Here is a 21,362-nt window from a genome sequence, read left to right on the forward strand (position 1 = left end):
GGAGACTGCGCGACGAGTGCGCGGAGACTGCGCGACGAGTGCGCGGAGACTGCGCGACGAGTGGTGGTAGTGGTACCACATCTACGACTATAACGAACTATCTAATATCACTTGCTTCAACGTACAAAGCGATCGAAGCGAAATAAAATTTACTAAAAACAACAAACGTAAAATAAAATCCATATAAAACAAACGACAACCCAAATTGACTAAAACAAAAATTCGGTTAGAAAAGCGAGCGCTCGGCTCCGGCGCGGGACAGCGCGACCCAGCCCGGGCCAGCACGCGACCGCGCCGCCTCACTGCCGCCCCACTGCCGCCGCACCGACACCGCACCGACACCGCACTCACGATGCCGCACATCCACGCATATCATTACTACTTCTTACAAAATAAATTAGCATTCTCTGACAATAATTATGAAACGGCGCTTCTAAAATTTTTAACAATAAAATGCATACAAATAACCTTTCTTATTCTATGTCCAGGTTGCGTGGCGAGCGCTGCCGGCTCTGCACCTCGCGGTGTGCGGTGGACGCAGTGGTGACGTCGCTTCTACAGAATGCAACCGACGTCGTTCGCGCAACTTATAATAAGTGGAAAGTTTGAGATCATCATTCACATGCTAAATCCTGCGCCGGGACGTCGCTCGGCCGCCTCCTTCTCCGTCTCAGTCTCTCTTTCGATGATCGGCTTGATTACAACCGATGAGGCGGCGCGTGACGTCACCCGCTACACGCTGCTTGCGCGCTGACACAATCCGCACACGAGGCGGCGCGGGGGTGGGGGCGGGGCACGGCGCCGGGCAAGAGGGCGGCCCTAGATGATGGCACTCCTTTTGAGTTTCGATAAGTCTAATGATATCTTGATGGAATATAAATATCTTGAAAGGTGTTCGCTTGCGCTTGCGGAGAGCGGCGTCGAGCGGCGGAGTGCGGGGCGGGGCGGCGCCTACCGCACGCCGGCGGTGCCCAGGCGATGGTGCGCGGTGCCGGGACGCACGCGCGAGCTGGCGCGCCGTAGCTCCGGCTCCTTCTTGAGCACCGTGTCCCCCTGCGCCTGCACCTGCGACACGTACGGGTATGAAGGTCGCGGTGTCGTGCAGGGGCGCGGGGTGGCGGGCGCGGGGCGTACCTGTGCACGAGGCGGGGCGTGGGGCGGGGCGCGGGGCGGCGGCGGCACGTAGCGGCGCGCGGTGGGGGGCAGCGGCAGCGGGCGCAGGTCGAGCAGGTTGTCGGGGCGGCGNCGCGCGGGCGGGGCGGGGGCGCGGGCGGCGGCGCAGAGCGGGCGGCGCGCGGGGGCGGCGAGGGGCCGGAGGGCGAGGGGCTCGGCGCCGGCGTGGGGCGGGAGGTGCCAGGTGTCGGTGTCGTCGTTGTACTGGAGGCGGAGGACGTGGGCGCGGCCGGCGTGCGGCACGAACCCGTCGGCCAGCAGCAGGCGGCGGCGCAGCGCGGCCAGCAGCGCGGCCTGCAGCCCCTCCTGCTCGCGCCGCTCCGCGTCGTGCGCCTCGCGCTGCTCCACCATCTCCTCGCGCAGGCACGCGTACTTCGACAGGCACTTTTTTAACCTGAAAGAGGAAACACGAGGACGTTACGAGAGGCATACGGCGGAGGGAGGCGGGGTCGCGGGAGGGCGGCACCGACCTCTGCGTCTTGTGGTCGACCTCTTGCTGCAGCGTGGCGAAGGTGTTGGTGACGATGGCGGTGGTCTCCTCCTCCAGGTCTATCTTCTGCTGCATCTCGACCTCGCGCTTCTTGCGCTCGGCGATCTCGTGATTCCTCTGGTCGAGGATGAGCTGGCTGCGCGTGAGGTTGTTGAGCAGGTCCTTGCCGGCGCCGCCTCGCACCAGCCGCTCCTCCAGCGCAAGGATCTGGCGCTCCAGCTCCGAGGTCTTGCTCTTCTCCTGCTCGACGGCCGCCGTGGACTCCGCCAGGATGTGCTCGTGCTCGATACTCACCGCCTCCTCTTCCGCTGAAACGGAACGAGCGATGTTACTACTCTTGAAGGTATTCGAGAGACACGCGAGGAGCGCTCCTCGGCCGCAGAGGTACCTGAGAGTGGGGGGTCGGGGGGTTCCTGGGCGCGGGGTCGCGGGGGGCGCTTGCGGCGCTCGGCGGCGCGGCGCTGCTCGATGAGGGCGCGCAGCCGCTCGATCTCCGCCTGGTACTCGCGCAGCTTGGCGTCCTTGGGGTCCTCGTTGCGCACCGGCTTGTTCTTTATCGCTGCAAACATCGCTCGGTGTCATTGGGGCGGGGTCGGGGGCGGGGTCGGGGGCCGGGGCGTGGGCGGGGGCGTACCTTTGGCGCGGTGGGCGTAGCGCAGCGTGGTGACGGTCTCGTCGTAGTGGTGCGCGGCGGGGCCGATGTTGGCGATCATGATGGTCTTGCTGTTGCCGCCGAGCGAGTCCTGCAGGATGCGGGTCAGCTTGGAGTCCCTGCACAGAGCGGGGCGGCGGCGCCTCTCAGCACAAGGGCGGGTCGCGCAGGACGCACGAGCTATTTGCGCAATGTCTCAGCGTGCACCCGCCATGTCGGCACCATGTCGGCACCATGTCGGCGGCTCTTTGTACTCTACATAATCTTTTCTACTGCATTCATTCTGCTGTTTACTATATTTTTTGTCAAAGCGCTGTTCGATATATAAACGCGTGTCCACAAAAAAGAACTCTGTGAGATAAGATACAGGTATATAGATAGATAGATAGATGTAGGTATGTGTAACACGATACAGTGTGTGGATCGCAAGCGAACAAAAACTGCAGACCAACATACCTCAGTGTCCACTTTCTTCGAGAATCAGTGTTACGCAACAACCAAACGTGCAGCGTTAAATTGTTTGACATAACGAGTAACACGCGCAAACTTATACATTATATTATATTATATTCATTTACGAGTAAACAACAAGAACAACATTACAGTGATGTCAACAGTATAGTCTTTTGTCCTCGCTTATTCTGTTTTAAAACTTCCGCGCAAACGTCGCTCAATAGGTTCATTGTCCCGAGACCATTTGCTATTTTACAAAAAGTTCTAAATTATATCCTAATAGAACCATCTAGATAATAGAACGATACATTTTGTCATTTGGAATGTGTGAAAACCGAAGTGTTGTACCTCGGTGCTCTGACCGTCAGGATGCGGTGTTATGTTTCTAGTCACCGACATTAATTATGTGAAGGTGGAATTACACTGTCCAAACAACTATACAAAACATATTGTCAACCCTCACATGGTCTGTTTTTGTGCAGATGTTTCGTTGGTGGAAACCTGCGCTTAAGGAGCAATTGTAGTCCGACACAAGCAGTACTCGGACATGTACTATTTCAATATGAACATGACATTTGCACACATACAATCTAAGCAAATTGTTAACATCTACTCTGATGATAATTAGATAAACGCAGGTGGAGAGTGACATCTGCAGAATGCATGTGGTGGTCGTGTGTTGGGCGAGTGGTGGTGGGGTGCATACCTGTAGGGCACGTGGGGGCTGTTCTCTGCGAGGGCGGAGATGACGTTGCCGAGCGAGGAGAGCGCCTGGTTGATGCGCGCCGCCTCGCGCAGCCGGTCCGCCGAGGCGCCCGTCTTGCGCTGCCGCTCGCTGCCCGCCAGGTCCACCAGGTTCAATTTGCCCACGCTGAAACCACCATACAAAATAGTGTTACCTACGATTCAAAGGAACTAACCTAATATTAGCTTCCGTTTCGACAATTATACGAGTATGTGGTAATAGAAGCTGTTGTATGTGCGTTATTTTGTTCTAAACAAAATCTTTATGAGTTCTCACTTGAGACGTCGGAACCCTCGCGTGAGAACGACTGACCTCATTTTGAGGCATGAAACTGTGAAGTGCGCCGTCTGCTGCTGGAGGATATCGGATACATCGCCCGAATGGGAAGCGTATTAAAGCCTTTCATAGTCGGAACATTCTGTTAAAAGGTACAAAATTAATTACATTTTAGTTGTGCAAGATTTCATTGAAGCATTACACGACATAAAACTAGATGGCGCTGATATCATCGAGTCTGTAGAACGTAACGTTCATAGAAATCTATGATATAGCAGCCATCAGCTGGATCTGAGCTTTCTCGTTTAACCATAACTTCGACCGCAGCTGCTGAAGATCTATAAATTGGATTATAATACCTTTACCTATAACAAAATGTACCTACAACAATACGCGCGTATTTGAATAGAGACATTCTTTATGACCTTACATCATTCAGACACCGAAATTACTTTTTACATCTGAGCAGAAACAATCACTATTGTAATGTGGTCGTCATTGGCAGATTCTTTGCGGCGCCGTCATCGATAATTTACAATTGTCTTATATTAGACTTTGTTTGCTGCTAATTGTTCATTATTGACATGGAAACGTTATTCGTTACATGTTCAAAGATTTTTATTAATTGGAATATAATGCATTTTTATAGAAAAGGATAATCGATATGTAGCCTTCCTATTCTGTATATATTTTTTAAATTCAGATGTAATTGCATGTCATTGTGCCGATACTGAAGTGTGCAGAAAGTTCATTCTGTTAGTGAAGACTGGAGCGGTTCTCCACCCTCGGCCTGAGCCCTCCGGATTTGCGCTATTCACACGAACTTAATGCGCCCTTCTGTTGCCGTTGCCCAATTCAACTACTTGTGGTACCTTTATGTATTTGTTTTTTGAAAGCCTTTGAACGATGAATAAAATCGAGCTCGAGTCTACTTACTGTGTATCGAGCGGTGAATAAATTAAACAAAGTTAAATGACATCTTTAACAGTTGAGATGCCAATAATATTATTCGTGTAATGGTCATAGTTGTACCTTCAGTAAGTATCAAGTGTGTGGTGGAAGCGCACGAGGCGGACGATAAGGCACGCTCCTCGTGCAATAGACCAGCTTATCAACTACTTTGTCCTACTTTACCCGAACACTGTAACATTGCACATTGCACTACTGTTACCTACACTAGACAATAAATAGAATCAACAAATAAATAGTATTCCTTTATTGGATAAGAAAACAAGTAATTCATACAGAATTCATCGCGTTACGGGAATTTTGTGTACTAATAGTATAACAAAATTTAATTTCCTTATATCATTAGTTTCGCGTATGATATCTTGGTGCGCATCGAGTCGTGTACACCGAGGTGACAGGTGCGCAGCGCATCCTGTCGCGCGCCGGGTGTGTCAGGTGGAGCAGCGGGTGCTCGAATGAGTCAACTGACAGGGTGGACAATATTGAAGATGAAGGAGTAAATGTTTTGATATGACCTCCGTATGTCGTGGTTAGTTGTAAGATATCATATTGTAATAAACTGTAATTACATTTTGTAACAAAACGTGACCGTAAAGTTGTTAAATACTAGTCCGTTATTGCGCTGCATTATGGAGGAAGTGATCACACACACAGACAGGCAAACAAGTCGGACCTTCGCAGGTGATAATTTGCCAACACGCTAACAAATGTGTAAGACCAACTTCAGGAAGATTAGTTGAAGACATGTCGATATTTTAACAGCCAGTACGATCTTTACAAATATCTATACTATCATCATCATCATCAGCTCACTATACGTCCCCACTGAGAGCCTCGGAGCCTACCCTAAGTTAAGGGTGATTAGGCCATAGTCAACCATGCTGGCCAAGTTCGGCTTGGTTGACTTCACACATATCTTTGAATTTGTTCTCAGATATGTGCAGGTTGCATCACGATGTTTTCCTTCACCGTAAGAACGTCGGATAAATGTACATATGTCAATCGAAAATCGAAAAACATATTGGTACATGGTGGGATTCGAACCCAGGACCTGCAGATTGCAAGCCAAGTACTTGACCACTGAGCCAATACTATACTAGCCAATTAAAACCAATTTTCTAAGGTCACTTGAGATAACTCTGCATTATAATACCATAGAAGGGTAGGTGATAGAGTAATCAAAGTGAGGTTATATAGCACCAATTGTGAAGAACGTGAGAAGTAAGTATTAGAAGCAGTACGTGGTGAGTATGAATTTGTGTGATACCATGAATGTTCACTCGTGTTGTTTCTATTACAAAGTTTCAAGGAAAAACTTGGATAAGAAGGACATAAAGTTACATATTTGTTTTTGCATATATTTAAAACTTGACAATTTGTTTAAGAACGGACGAGTGTGTTAGCTCAATCAATAACGAGTATCTTGTTGATACATCGACGTCTATTTATTTATCTCTTTGTTGTACAAATGTTATATATTTTTTCAGTTGCCTAAAGATCCTAAATATATTAATTAACTTTAAAGTGATAACTTCTGATATTTTTTTTAGTCATTAAATTTTTTAACTGTATTAAAACAGTTTAAAAAAAATTTATACAAAAATCAAGTAAATTGTAGATTTTTTCAATTGAAAACTTACTTAATATTTAAATTGTCGTAACTATTTGACTGTATAAATGCCATTGCATCTACCCCGTGTTGTGTGAGGGCTGTTAAAGTGGATGTTTTGTGGGTTTGATTCACAACAGTTATGGAGCACCTACCCCCTTATAACCCCTTGCATATATAATGTAAAAATACATACACTCATTCGCTGGTTACATAAACATACATACAAACTGTTAAGAATTGTTTAAAATATACGAAATTTTTGTGTATGACATCATTTAAGATTATTTGAAATATGGACATGTTTGTTTACTAATAAGGCAACTACGGTGACTTTGCACAACTTTGGTGCGGGAAGTGACGAGCTCGATGTCGTGGGTGGACGGCGATTGTGACGACCTCGCGCGGATTCACCACGACATTGGAGAATGGGTACTAACGGCCGGACCAAAAAGTTAACAGAGGGAATAGATTATGTAAATGTAAACAATTAATATAATGGCGTCGTTATATCAGGTGAGGTCGCAGCTGATAAACAATCGATAGTCGAGCGATAGGAATTAGCATCGCCGGCTATCTGTGCTATCATTACAATTTACAATGTTATCAGTAATTACACCTTAAATTACACATTAAACATGTAAATAATATTGGCCATTGCATATTAAAAAAAAAACATTTATTTGAGTGGGTGCTGATTTAAAAAGTATTAGTGTGACACATATTGGACCATATTACTTGGGCACGCGTGGTCGTTGACTCCCCCGCGTCTGCCTAAATAGGTCAAGGTGAAAATCGGACATCAGTAGTCAGTCGCGCATTTTTATCATGTTTTTTTCAATTTCACGATTCAGGATCCCTGTTTGTTGCACGACAGACCTTGAAACTAAATTTAAGAATGATCTGTTGCACGGATATACTTTTTTACAACATTTATAGTGAAAGCAGAGGTGAGTGAGTGCAGCGGCGCTGAAGGCCGGCGCGCTGCCGAGACCCGACCTTCACGCACCACTAGTCCCTCCTCGCGCTCGCGGCTGACGCTGCACCGGTCTTTCCAGCGCGAGGAGACACACTTTAATACTGAACTGTCTTATGATACTGGAGTAGCAAGAGGCCAGTATGATGAAATGATAATGGATTTATTTCTTTACGTCTCTATACGCTAACTGATAATATGAATGCGTGTCAGTAATAGATGCGGTTGTAAGTAATGGTATCGTTACGAAATACATATAATTTGTATCACAATGTCTCAATGCTATCATCTTAATTTTTAAGTGTACAGACGGAATAAAAGATATTGTATTTAGTGGTAAATTTTCGAGTGATATCAAAACATATACGCAGTCGCACACAGTGTACAAGAACGTTTTTTCATTTAAATCTTAGACTCTCTTTGTAACAGTGTATTTTTGCAACATTAGTATGACGAGTAGATCTTTACCATTATCTCGCTACTCTCTATGTATTGTCCGGCCGCTGCGTCCAGCAGCAGCGGTGATCGCCGGTATTGATTGCAGATGGTGTCATAGAGCTGACGTCATCTACACAAAGCAGATGCGTCAGGAGCAGACTGACATGCGTAGACCGAGGCTCGCGTCAGGCGTCAGACAGCCGCGCTGCAAATAGACCGACCCCCCCCCCCTCGCCGCCCTCCCCTGCCCCGCAGGCTACATCTCTCGGTCAATGTTATGAAGAGCTAAGAAACTCGAGCATTATGCAATGTATTCGCATTACAGTAAGTATTTCAAGAAATGCTATTAACCTTGTGGAAATCTTATTACGCTTAGGATTTTCATGACTTTACCTTCAGACCAATAAATGGCCGCCGCTAACGAGTCACTTTTTACAATGGCTCAGGGCCGAGTTACTCAGAATGAAAGGTTGATAACTATACCGTTTACCTTCCTAACTCTTATTGTTAAAAACCTCCTTATTAATTATACCACAAGCCACCGATGCAGCACCAATTCTAGTAAAATCAATTATCACTGTTAAGTTAAAACTATTTAGAGTCAAAATTTAGAGACTTTATTTTATACATCAACCTCAATAATTTTATTCAGGAATTGAACATGCAAAGAGTTATAACTTCTATTACAGAGCACATCCACATGTGCATGTTCAAAACACAAATACGAGTAAACAAAATCACAAGTTCAAATACATGAGCCGAACCAAACAGCAAAGTTCAAGGGTCTATCTATGCTAGAGCTAGACCGTGACCAAGTCAAGGGCGCGTCACCGGCGCACTGCCCTGCCTCGCCCACTGCCCACTGTCCTCTGCTCAGTGCCCACGCCCACTGCCCTCTGCTCAGAGCCCACGCCCACTGTCCATGCCGGCTGGACAATGCTCCTATGACCAACTATATTTATTGGACTAATCAAATTGTTTTGCACATGCGCGGTGTTACTCACTGCTGGTTTAAATTAACTATATTTTTGAGACATTGTGACACAAACATAGATCATTTATTTAATTATTTATTACGTAAATAAAGTATCGAAAAATGTCACATCTTTTCCGATTGTACAAATTAGCCTTAGTAATTTTTGTTAAAAAATATAAAAAACGACGATGCTGAATAATGTGGAATTCTTCGCAAAGTCGAAAATTATGAAATGCAAATATAAATAAAAAGACAAAGCTCAGCGCTGGCTCCCGACGCGCCGCGCGCCCCGTGCCGACAACACGTTTGTAAGTGGCTCTGTGGCAAAGCTTTGCTGTCGTCGCATAAAGCTCATAAAGACGCACATGCACGAAACAACAGGCTTGTGGTTTTAATATTGTCCGTACAAATAACTGCTAGGTGTTGTTCAAATTTACATCGCACCAACTCATCCGAAACCTTTGTTTTAGCGGACGAGTTCCGCTAAAGTAATATAAAGAATTCGAAACACAATATACTAAATATATTAAGCAAACGTACAAGAAGATGACTTATGAATATATAACAATATTGGGATAATAGAGAAAAAAGGTGTGTAGTTGCGGTAGTAGTGGAGACAAGAGTTAGAGGCAGTGAATCAGCTGCGAGAAGCTAATTGCTTAGTCAGCGGTGGGTCTCGGGCGCCGGCTGATTATGTCGCTCTGCCACTCACTGAACTCATGTTACAACTTGTCACTACTGCTGCTGACAAATGAACTTGACTCTATAACGTAACGGAGGTCACCTCCACTGCCATTGAAATTTTAAGTACTTCGCAATGTGTGGGCGGAACTACATATTTCTATGTGACAGTACGGCTTCATATACATATTGGTAATTCATTATCGTTATGGATTACTTACACATTATATTAGAAACATCTTACGACGTTAACATTTGAAAGTCTAGACTCTAAATGCACTTAAATATGTTTTGATACGGTCTCCGACTTTTATGTCCAGAGTTAAAACGTTACTCACTTTAAACTTAATACGTATGTAAGTATTAAATGTATATAAATTCTGTCAAACATCAACAAAGAAAGCAGCCGACTGCAGTATCACCTCGCAATGAATACCTAGCAAAGTATTTTGGAGTCTAGACAGGGGTAAATTGTATATATGTACCTAAGCTTTGTATCGTAACAAGGGAAGACGTCGGGCACGCTTTGAGGGACAGGTAATAAGAGTTAGACTTACTTACATCAGTATATTGTACATTTATGTATATTGCGACAATGATATAATAGAAAGTTCAATATGTTTTCAAGAATGATTTTAGTTAGTAGATTTGGAAGGGAGGTATACTTAGGTTGGTTTGATTAGGTGTTGTGCACTGACCGTATGCGCTTTGTGGTGCGGTGCGCGGTCTCCACGGTGACGAGGAAGACGGCGTGGCTGCGCGAGGAGTGCTCGTTCATGTCAGTGCGTCCCGCGGCGCGCTGCCGGCTGCCCGCGCGCATCACGCGCACCATCTCCTCCGCGGAGCGACACACCACAGACGTCATCTCCGGGATGTAGAATCCGTTCAGCTCCTGCACCACAACTCAACACGTTAACATCGGCCCAAAGCCCTCAATGTAATCTTACAGTCTATATTGTAATAATTTTAGTCTGTACAGATTTCAACTCAATTATTTTTATTAAGAGAAGGAGAAAGGAAGGGAACACCGAGGTGATCATCGAGGCCCATAGATATGCCCACAACTATTGCAGCTTCGATTCGTTTATATTCAAATAAGTTTCACTATCTTAAGCCTGCTCCGAACATCAAGCGTATGATTTTGGCAGCGGGCCACATAACAGTCACCGTGACCTTGCCAGTGTTTCCTATTTATTACTGTTTTGCTAAACTTATTGCGTATGCAAATCCATGTAATTTTGAAGGAATTACATATCTATCTAAATATTTCAATACAGTATCAGGGTGTCCGACGTCCGTGCACTCGGAATGAGATATGTCAAACGCGTCAGTGCTATGGTGCGGTAGGTTATTCCATTTTATAATAAATGAATTATAAATTCCTGCAAGTTTCCTTCCAGATGTGAGTGTATCGCATTTCACGTCAATCGCAAAGAGAAAGTTAGCTTACACGCAATAAATATAATTGTTTAAACAGCGCGGGCACTGCTCCACTAACGAACATCCTCCGCGAAACATAATTCACTACATATTTACGAGTATAATTGCCGGATCTCATTACGTTACATTACATTACGAGCACAAAATAAATATTTGGCAATAAATGAATCCGAATGAACACAACTCAAACAAACAATTCTGCAGCGAGAATCTTATGCAAGGCGATTTCGCTGACGGCTCTAACTTGATGATTAAAATTAATGAATTAAATTATTCAAATATCACGGCCACGTGGCCCGGAAACTTATTAATAAACTAATTTTAAGTACAGACGTAAAATCGACATACAACAACTTAAATATTTTTTTACACCTTCGACGTATGGACTTCATCACGTTATCAGGAACTCGTTTACTAGAATTATAGATCTTATCATTTTGTAGACATGCAAGTACGCTTTGTACAGGTCTGTGGGAAGGTACGGACTTCCGTTGCCATGACGACGGCGACCAAACACCCGCGCACGTCGCCGCGGCTAATCAATGGGTAATTACAACCTTGATCTTAGCGCGCGGCGCACGCAGCCTCGCAGACGTGCTGAGATGCAGGGGGTTGCGTAAGGCGAGAGCAAAGTATTACGCGAGGAACATCGTGTTTGCACAACCGCATGCGACGGCAACTAGGCATGTGCCGCCCTCCACCGCCTTATCGATATAAATTATACAATAAAATTACGCGTTTTCAGATGTTCGATTCCTTATCTTTATATATTCTAAAAAATTACTAATAACATTTAATGTGGTTGTCAGCTAAAAAGGCAACAATAAAATAAGGTAATATTATTTATTTATTATAACAACCGCTTTATGTCTAACATTATGTAAGAAGGACATAGGTTGACGTCAGCTGACGCTCCCTCCGACACAGGCAAAGACATTCATTCTAACAACAAAGCCGAGATATATGAATATATAGAGAAATATAGTCGTATACAAAAGTTATTTAACAAATACACATGTTTATTTAACTATACATGATCTGAAACATTTCATTATCACTGTAGGGGAATATATATGTTTTGAGTTTCGATACAACTTTGGTATGGAAGTGTTTATCATTTAAGGCTTTTGTAAATCCCTCGCTGGAAGTAAGGCTTCACCGGAGTACGGCGTCAGCCTGCCTAGTGGCTGCTTACAGTGACCTAATAGCATAGGTAAAATACCGCCGCGTAATTCTTTGAAGCGCGTAAAGGTAACATCACTAACGTACATACAATTTGCGCACCGCCTGTATCTGTACACATGTAAATTTGCACAAGGTTACATGCGTTACTTACTACATTGAACTACACATTGTTTAATAACTTAAATTATACTTTATCCCATCGACCTTAAGACTGAGATTTCGACAAATCTACAGTGAAGACTGACAGATTTGTAGTGGTCCAAGAAACCATATGTTATGTTTAGGTACATCGAGATTGTGAATAATGTTCCCGCTAGATTACGAATTTGTAATATTGAACTTTTTAGTTAAACACTGTTACATATGTGTGTAAGTAGGGTTTTCCTGCTGGGCCGATTGTCCCACCGTTGCAAAAAATCAATTAAAAAAAAACTTTGTATAGAGATCATACGTTAATCACAGCTCTATTAAAATCTATATAAAGTGTAGATGTATAAATCACATCATCTCTAATAATATGAGGTACGAAAAAGTAAAAGTGCGCAAATGTTAATTGTTGGCCATTAGCGCCGAGCGCACGGGGTGCGAAGTAGTCGCACGACATTCGCAATGCTACCGTAAATGAGCACTATTACATCTGGAGAGTTCCCGCGCATTGTGTGACGTCAGGTGTGCAGCTGTGAGGTGCTCCTGCAGCAGCGATAACATTCGCTTAGAGCTAGTTCACGTCGTTGCGCTAATTTTAACTGTAAACTGTTTATTTTTAACGCCGTTCAATAAGTAAATATAGAAATACCTGACTATTTACAGACTCGGCTACGTAATATTTAGAACATAAACTATGAAATTAGGGAACTTCTTATATCGATAGATATTATATACGTTTTAACGTAGATGCTGAGAGAATTGATTAAAGGAGTAAGCTACCGAATAACGAACCGATTCATATAAAGAAGCTGCTAAAATTCTGTCTACACTGTGTCTTTTTGCCTCTATTGACGATGATGATGTTCTCCCCTACGTGTCCTTTCTACACGTATTGAACCTGTCATCAAGTGCAGAGGTCACTTTATATGCGCATGTTAAAAAACAATTTAGTTAAATTTGCGTTTCCGCGAACTTGTACCGAAACTGTAGGAAAAGGAAATAAAACACATTGTATGCTAATGTTCTGACCTTGTATAACGTTTAATATTTTACGAGAAAACTTCGATTGTTCGTGTGATTGTTTGACTACATCTGTATTCCATATCTTTTGACAGTAGCTGATGGAATTAAAGCAACAATAAACGGATAGCAATAACTAACTCATCATCGTCCGAATCAAGATAACACAAACAGTGTAAAAATGAGTAGAACACTAGTTTCATTGTGCGCGCGATAATACCTAATGCAAACTGTGAACTCATCCGTGCGCTGGACGAACAACTATTTTCATTGGTCACAGTGTAGCAGGATATTTAGAACGTAACCTTTCTGGAGACAGTATGCAGATATGTAATGCATTAGTATCACATCAAGTTCATCACTTTTGTCTTGACTAAGAAAATACATACATATTATAAAGTAAACAAATAGTGGAGGTCATAGCGATACACTTCCAGCTGCGGTGCACCAACTGTATTGATAACTTTGCAAACATTATTTGTTTATTACATAAATTTAGCGCCGGAACAAAACGGATACCTTCATCGTAGGTTTTGTCATGATAGTCAGCGTGAGGAAAAGCAATCATACATTCTTATCAATCAATTTCTAAATTAATAATTTTGGTAGACACACGTGCGTTAGCAGCTCGGATGTAAACATTACAACGGCGTCTTCGGCCAATCTTTTGTCACCTTGTGTGATTCTGAGTCGTATTGTGTCACACGACACGTAACTGTGCAAATGGACTTGCGTCATCTGGCAGGAGGCTGAGGCTGAGGCAGAAGAGGCGTTATCTCGTCATACGCACAAACATTGTCACCTCCCTTCCCTGCATCATGCCCTCCTCGCACTCCCGGCACCAAGCCTCATGTTATATTATTAACTTGTAATGTCCAAATGATTCAGCCTGGGTCATTACACTGGATAAGTCTTTGTTTATGCGGAATTCATTGCCGTTGACAAATATCGTGACGAACTAGAAAAAGATTGCCCGATAGTGACAATACAAAATTGTCTATAGTAAAAATATGTTGCCGCTTCTGTAATGCTACAAAGCTGCAATGCTGCAGTACGCGGTCAGCAGAATTATCAGTTAAAGTTAATATCTAACTATTATTAATACAATTAATAACTAAGGCTATTGTAACATTAGGCTGCACAAATGTTGCGACACCACCAGCCACCGAGCTGCTGCATTCTACAAAAACTTGTATTTGCGAATAATTTTCCACGCGAGATAATAATGATGACTCATAACAGATTAAATCAGATTGTGTTTTTAACATCAGCAGTGTGTAAAGTTATCAAGTATTGCGATAAATAAACAGTCGATTTTACGAGTGTGCCATGGATCGGCGGTTAATTTCTCAACAGAATGGAGGTATAGGAGCGGGATAAGGTAATGTCTGACCTGTCCGCGGATGGTGAGCTTCTTGCAGTCCTTGGCGAGCAGGTCGCGCACGTCCTCGAGGTAGAGCTCGACATAGGAGCAGGATACGAGATGCGTCACATCTGGGGATGCGGAGGTCTCGATGTGCGCCCACAGATGGCGGAAGGCGCGCGGGATGATGCCCTCCTCCTGCGGCGTGCCCTCCATCGTGTGCGTCTTGCCCGTGCCTGTCTGCCCATAGGCGAACACGCACCCGTTGAACCCGTCCAGAACGGACGCCACCAGCGGCCGTACCTGACAACACACAACACAAGTAAACAATAGACAGTAAGAGCAGCAACAATAATCCCAATGCAAATGCTTGTCGATTGAAGTCCTGTAAGTATGGAGATCTTAAAATGTAAGCAATGTGTTATTTTCTGAGTGCAGCTTTTCTTGACCTCTGATGTTGACTTAAAACTTACCATATAGATTAGATTAGACAATGTAATATCACGTTCTTAATAGTAAGGCACTTTGCGTTGAGGTCAGTTGGAGCCTGCGCGGAGGTCAGCGCAGAGTTTAAGATAAAAATAAAAGACTTTTATATCGCAGTCAAACCAGTATTTGTCTTATATTGCGAAACACATACTTACCTAAATAAGTTTTTAAATTAAACAATACATATAGTGAGAAACTTATAGGACCACAGAGCGTTTCGTGCGCGAGTGTCTAAGCGCTGGCCAAAAGACAAACTTTTCTTGAATAATATTGACCGGCATTTTGATTGTTTTTTGCGTTTTTATTTATATACATTTAAATAATAATGTATTTTTGATGGTGCAGCCAAATTGTGTAAGAAATCCTTCGCTCGAGTCGCTTCTGAGACCTGAACTAGTCTATCTAGTTTTTAAATGCACATAATAATTTTAAAATACTGTGTAATTGTTATTATAAATATAATATAACGATTTCACAATTTTTGCCTGACTTCATTGACCTTTTACATCTTTTAATACTAATATTGATCTGGCAGGCATAAATGTCACTTGGATGCAGTGCAGTGGTTTTAGCATACCATGAAATTACTATTTGTACAAGATTATTCAAATATTAAGTAATTTACATGTCAAATTCATCAATGTATGTACATTGCTATGAAATGTGTATGTACACTGACGCGATGCTGGCATTGTCAACGCGTCATGCCTCAGTAGTATTGATCAACAGCAAGCTGTACACAGCTAGTTGTATGTATGTACGTGAGCGTCTAGCACGAATATTTGTGACAAGCGACATTGTATTGTCATCGACAAAATTTGTGCAACGTAAAGTACAACAAAAATATCTTACAAATTTTGACATAATTGATACGAAGGCGATTGTCACAAATATTCATGTGCTAGGTCCACTGGTGCGGCACTCGAGTCGCGTACGGTCGTGTCCAGTCGCGTACAGTCGCGTACAGAAAGCGCAGGCGACATGTGCGCGTGAGTCAGCGGGCACGCGGCAACACGCACTATATTTAGCTAGCGCAACAATTCTCGCATTCATTCATAATACCAGCCATTAGCATGCGCGCCATCACAAAACGCGACAAATACGATTACGTATTACTTATGTTTAATTACCTACATACATTGTTTGTTTTTGTTACAGCGCCCGATTTATTGTTAATTACTATAAAATGAAGAACATTGTATAGAAGATAGTGATCCCAGCACCAGTTTTTAAAGGGATGGCAGACCTATGCGTTGCTTACCTATAGGTACACTTTATGCCACTTCGGCTTGCACTTGACAAGCTGTATGAATTAAAATTGTTACTAAAGCCCCATAGTTTCACGATGCGGCTTAAATATCTAGCTTCATTTAGTTTATAAGGTGACACGAAGCAAGTACAAATTGCTTGCGCTGTTGCAAATGTTAGTAGTTAATGCAAATAAATATGGGTCACAAAAGATGATGCACATTGCGTTTACTAAACAATTGCGGGCAAGGTCTCGGTTTGTTGTTAGATCAGAACTGAAGATGCAAGTCTAAAAACACTATTCCACCTTTCAATGGATATGTATATAAGAAAACATTGGTTAAATTTACAATGACTTTGATACGTCAGCCTGTAACCTGAACTAAAGCTTGAAACAGATCGTGAAAGAAACTCGTTTCCTACTAAAAGTAAAGGACATTGGCATTATGTCAACATCTTTACAATCAATAAAATTCTGCAAGACGTGAGGGCTGGTCGTTGCGACACGCGCGGCGCCACGGCGGCGCAGCCCGTGAACACTGGGTGAGTGGACCTCAAGAAACATATAGATTAAACAGGATTTTGTTTACACTATACTATACGTGATACTACCCTGAAATGTAAATGTTCACAGGTAAACATTAACAAATCAAATGGACGGTGACGTCACGCTTTGCCCTCGAACCCGCCGCCGTCAAATTGTCTGCGGCTGCGCTTCTGCCATGTCACTCAAGGTCAGCTTTAATATCGCCAACATGTTTGTAGTAACACAAAACTACGTGACGTCACTGTAATGATACTACTAGGTACTAGGTACTCGGCGGTAGGTACGATCGGCGCGAGTGCAGGCGCTTGTTCGCACGATATTATGTGAAACCGCGTCAGAACACAACGCGACCGCGCCGCATATCGGACCTCCAAACTGTTCTTATTACGCTCACACACGACACAAACAACAATATTAACATGATCTTCAAAAAAATGCTAATTTGTGATGTTAAGAAACTTTTGTTCACTATGCCGCTATAAGCAGCAAAATACATATGTAGTTAAAATTGTTACAGGTCTTGGCCTTTGGACACCAATTTAGGTAAATGTGAGCGAAGGGAGCTTGCGGCTGTTTGTACGGCAGCCGTTGTGCTGTGTTGTGTTGGCTGCAAGGCCGGCGCCCACCGCCGCTGAGTCACGCGCAAGCCGCCGCCGCATCGGGACCTCCGCACGAAGCAAGGTCCTACAGCATCATAGCTAAGGACGCGCTAGAATCTACTCTATCTTAGATGAGTCACTTTTCTAGCAACTAATTACAGAACAATGATTTACGCTACGTTACTCTACTGTATTGTGTAACCGAGGTTTTATGTTGTTCATGTTGTTTGCGCTAAATAATTTAGTAGTAATTTCATTTCCTTATTAACAGACTCAGAAATGAATAGTGTTGAACTTGATTCACGCAGACTTTCATAGCAGCTGTCCCCTACATTGTGGACACGTGAGACTTTAGCGCGTGCCCATGTTTACATTGGATGGTGGGCGCACAATCAACACATTTGATGCGCTATTGTCAAGTGACGCGCGACGCCCGTGCTCGTATCAGTGCAACAATACTCCAGCGTCACACTCGACACAGCACGACCATGCGTAGACAACCACAAACACGCCTCCCATGTTAGGCGGTCACGATGTTGACGTAGATATTTTTATGAGATAATGTACAAACGAACTAGCCGCACAACGGACGTCAAACAACCGCCTTTGCCTATACAAAAATATTTCTAACGGACAAGAAATTAAACATTTATGAAGACCAACTTATGTGATGATTACTTAAATGTGCACAACAAACAAATAATCGTTTGTTTTGCAAACTGACAGAGTAGATAAATGATATTAAACTGCTTTTGTGACGGGTACTGGAGGACTGAGGGGGGTTAAAGTGCGCGGTGGGGTGTGGGGGGGTGCGAGGCATTCAAGTATGAGCAATTTCTACTCGCCAAGTCGCCATCGCGATTGCCTAAATAAGAAGTATGACAAATCCCAACACAATGTCTCTCGATCCATTTATATTAAAGTCAAAGCACATTACAAGATATGAATCTACTATTGGATTACAGAACTGATGCAGAGATCAAAATTGGAAACATACAATTGAGAGTGAATTTGAGGAACTTTTCTTTGATATTCGTGTACGGGCTTACGAACTGCTAAAGCATATCATTTACTTTATAAACGATTGACTTATTAATAAAATATTGTGCTTCATGTTTGAGTGCAACCGCTGTTAACTGGTGCACTGCGGCTGCGGCCCCGACTCTTTGTTTTTATGCATATTAAATTGCGTTTAGGCCATTGCTCAATCGGTGGTCGAGACTGGTCGCCGACGCGGATCGTATTTCACTCGCAATTTTACCCCTCATTGATCACAAGCGTGACATTGAAGAGAATCTTTTATATTTTACAATAGTAAATAGATACGTGCAACAGCTGACATTAGTCAGTTGCCTGAAATCTACTAACATTAAATAAATATTTATAATTTGGTGTGAAGAATGAGTAACATTGGTGCGCGCGCACGCAATGCCGCGGTATACCTACTACCCCTCATGAATGTTGCCATGCGCCTCATGTTATTGTTGTGTTTTTTCAAACAAAGCGAGCGCGTGCGTGCACTTTATTAGCTGACCGTGTCGGCCACTGTAAACAGACATTTAGGAATAAAAGCTGTGCGCCACTAAACCTACAGCATACAGTATGGAATATTTTACTTGTTTCTTCAAGTCAATTTTACCGTGAAACTTTCGAACTGTCCAAATATTCATACAAAATTATTGATAAAACATTGCCCTTTACTAGTATCGATAATGCCAGTATGAGAAAAAGGTATAAAAGGTATGAACACTTTTAAAAATCTGGTCCTTGATTTACTTTGTAAAGGCAACTCCCAGAAACTGGATTACACATTTGAGCGACTTTAGTGTGTCGAACTCGATTTTAAGTCTGTACATAAATTATAATTTGCTACAATGTTTTGTTAAACAATACTTTAGTGTGGCCTTTTATAGTTCTTTTTGTAACTTTAAATGTCGACAGCTAAAAATATAACAACGACTTGGATGTTGGACAGCGGTAAAGCGCTGCTGTCCACACGCGCCCACACGCGCCCTTTTGCCTGCGCCCTAAACTGACCTTCCTCAAGTGACAATAAAAAACTTGGAGATATAAAAGTTAGATTTGTTTATAAACGATGTAAATTATTTTATTATATTATAATATAAATTTTAAAATAAAATATATTTAGTGGGATCAAACTCATGGACGAAGATGACAAACCAATTTTTGTGTAGTTTACAAGACGCTCGAATATATCTTCCTACGAGATTCAATACATTTATAAGAAAGAATATTACAATTTAGGCTTAACATAATATCGAAGCTAAATGAGATGTAATAACATCTGGTTTATGTGCCATGGCCACAGATTCCAGCCAAGCCAAGCTTCCCGCATTGGATCCCAGCTATTTCATTGAATTAGGTTACCGGAGCGAAGACGTTCAGAGCACATTCCTCAGTGGCCGGCAGGAGCACTAGCTTACGCTCAAACGTTAATTATAAATCTAAATATTTGTCAATAGGAATGTGAACACAATGGAAAGATGACGCGGCTGCGTGCCAACCGCTCGACATATCCAGAAACGCGTCTAGCGATTGAAAACTTAACTATTTCTATATGATATTTATATTTATTTGTTTGTACAAATTTAATCAATGTACTAAAATAAAGTATAATACATAAAAAAATGTACTAAAAGAAACGCAAGAGGCGCGGCGCGTGCGCTGCGACACTTTTTCATCTGCGGATTCTGGACAATTTCTCTTAGCAAGGTCACTGAACTCGGCTAAATGTTTGCGTAATGTACAAATAGTAACTTGTGTTTGCCTGCTCATACTCATAAAGTACACACAGTCACAGATACTTTATCACAAGTAATGATTGCATTAGAGTAGAATACAAATCTTTAAAACACTAACCAAAATAACCCAGATGAATAATATTATTTGCTGATTGGTGCCATATAAAAAATGAAACTTGAGAGAAAGATTTCGACCACAGTAAATTCTTTTATTAAAACACTACAAATAATCCACTAACTCAATTTCACGTGACTAAAGAAGCCTCGTGTAACTGAAAAAATCTAGGTTTCTCTTCGACAAAACACACAGCGAAGACCAAAATGTATAATATTCTCGTTCGTGTCATTGTATCGGACAACAGCTTGTAGTTAATCAAATGAGGCATTTCTTACCGTGCTTATAGTGAGTGGAAACTTGTGAAATAAAGATAACAACATGATTATTGATGTGTTACTCACCATCTCGTCATAGATGGTCTGCGTGTCCGCATTGCAGTCGTAGGCGGCGTCGTACGTGAACAGCTTGTCTTCGCCCTTAGGGTTGTACACTTGCACTGCGCCGCGCTCCGGCCACACGCGCACCACCTGCACAAAGAAGCAGTAAGCACACACCCAACTACCGATCCTGGCTTCGAATCTTTCGAAATATAGCTCACTGTTTATCTCTTAAGGAATCGTATGTTTGTATAAGATGTTGAGTAATGTTTCAGTTTCTCTGATGCATTAAGTAAAAATAAGTTGTAACAATTTTACACAAAAACATGTTTAATCTATTATCATTCAAGCGATACATGTTGCATCTACATTAGCAGCGTAACATTACGTTATCATTTAGTGGAGCGGCACCGGCCACGCGTTAAATTGACCAGTTCTGCGTGCGAGCCTCAAGACAGAACAACTTCAAAAGGTAACCATGTCATCGGATTAATTTAATCAATGAAATTGGTAATTGAACTTATTTTACGATCGTTTTCCGCTAGTGGCCATAGAAACGATCATTCTACTAAATAAAGTAGGGAATCCATTCCCTTTTCGGTTCGCACCCCGCGGCAGTCGGCAGCGGCACGCGGCAGGCGGCAGGTAGCGGCGGGCACACCGAGAGCTCGTCTCGGCAGCGCACAACA

At 43.0% G+C, this 21,362-nt stretch overlaps 1 protein-coding gene across 1 annotated transcript in view; it reads right to left on the minus strand.

The window, feature by feature from the left end:
- Nucleotides 1-951: 951 nt before the first annotated feature.
- The window catches only part of LOC106120611 (kinesin-like protein Klp68D), a 25,256-nt gene continuing 4,845 nt past the window's right edge, over nucleotides 952-21,362 (minus strand). The window contains exons 3-10 of the mRNA XM_013315965.1: nucleotides 20,698-20,823; nucleotides 14,624-14,896; nucleotides 10,137-10,330; nucleotides 3,475-3,639; nucleotides 2,298-2,434; nucleotides 2,052-2,222; nucleotides 1,644-1,971; nucleotides 952-1,567 (exon numbers count right to left, since the gene is read on the minus strand). Of these exons, the coding sequence (XP_013171419.1) occupies nucleotides 952-1,567; nucleotides 1,644-1,971; nucleotides 2,052-2,222; nucleotides 2,298-2,434; nucleotides 3,475-3,639; nucleotides 10,137-10,330; nucleotides 14,624-14,896; nucleotides 20,698-20,823 (2,010 nt within the window). The remainder of the gene's footprint in view (nucleotides 1,568-1,643; nucleotides 1,972-2,051; nucleotides 2,223-2,297; nucleotides 2,435-3,474; nucleotides 3,640-10,136; nucleotides 10,331-14,623; nucleotides 14,897-20,697; nucleotides 20,824-21,362) is intronic.

This window comes from Papilio xuthus, unplaced genomic scaffold (genome assembly GCF_000836235.2).
Source record: "Papilio xuthus unplaced genomic scaffold, Pxut_1.1 DF826949.1, whole genome shotgun sequence".
Taxonomy (NCBI): domain Eukaryota; kingdom Metazoa; phylum Arthropoda; class Insecta; order Lepidoptera; family Papilionidae; genus Papilio; species Papilio xuthus.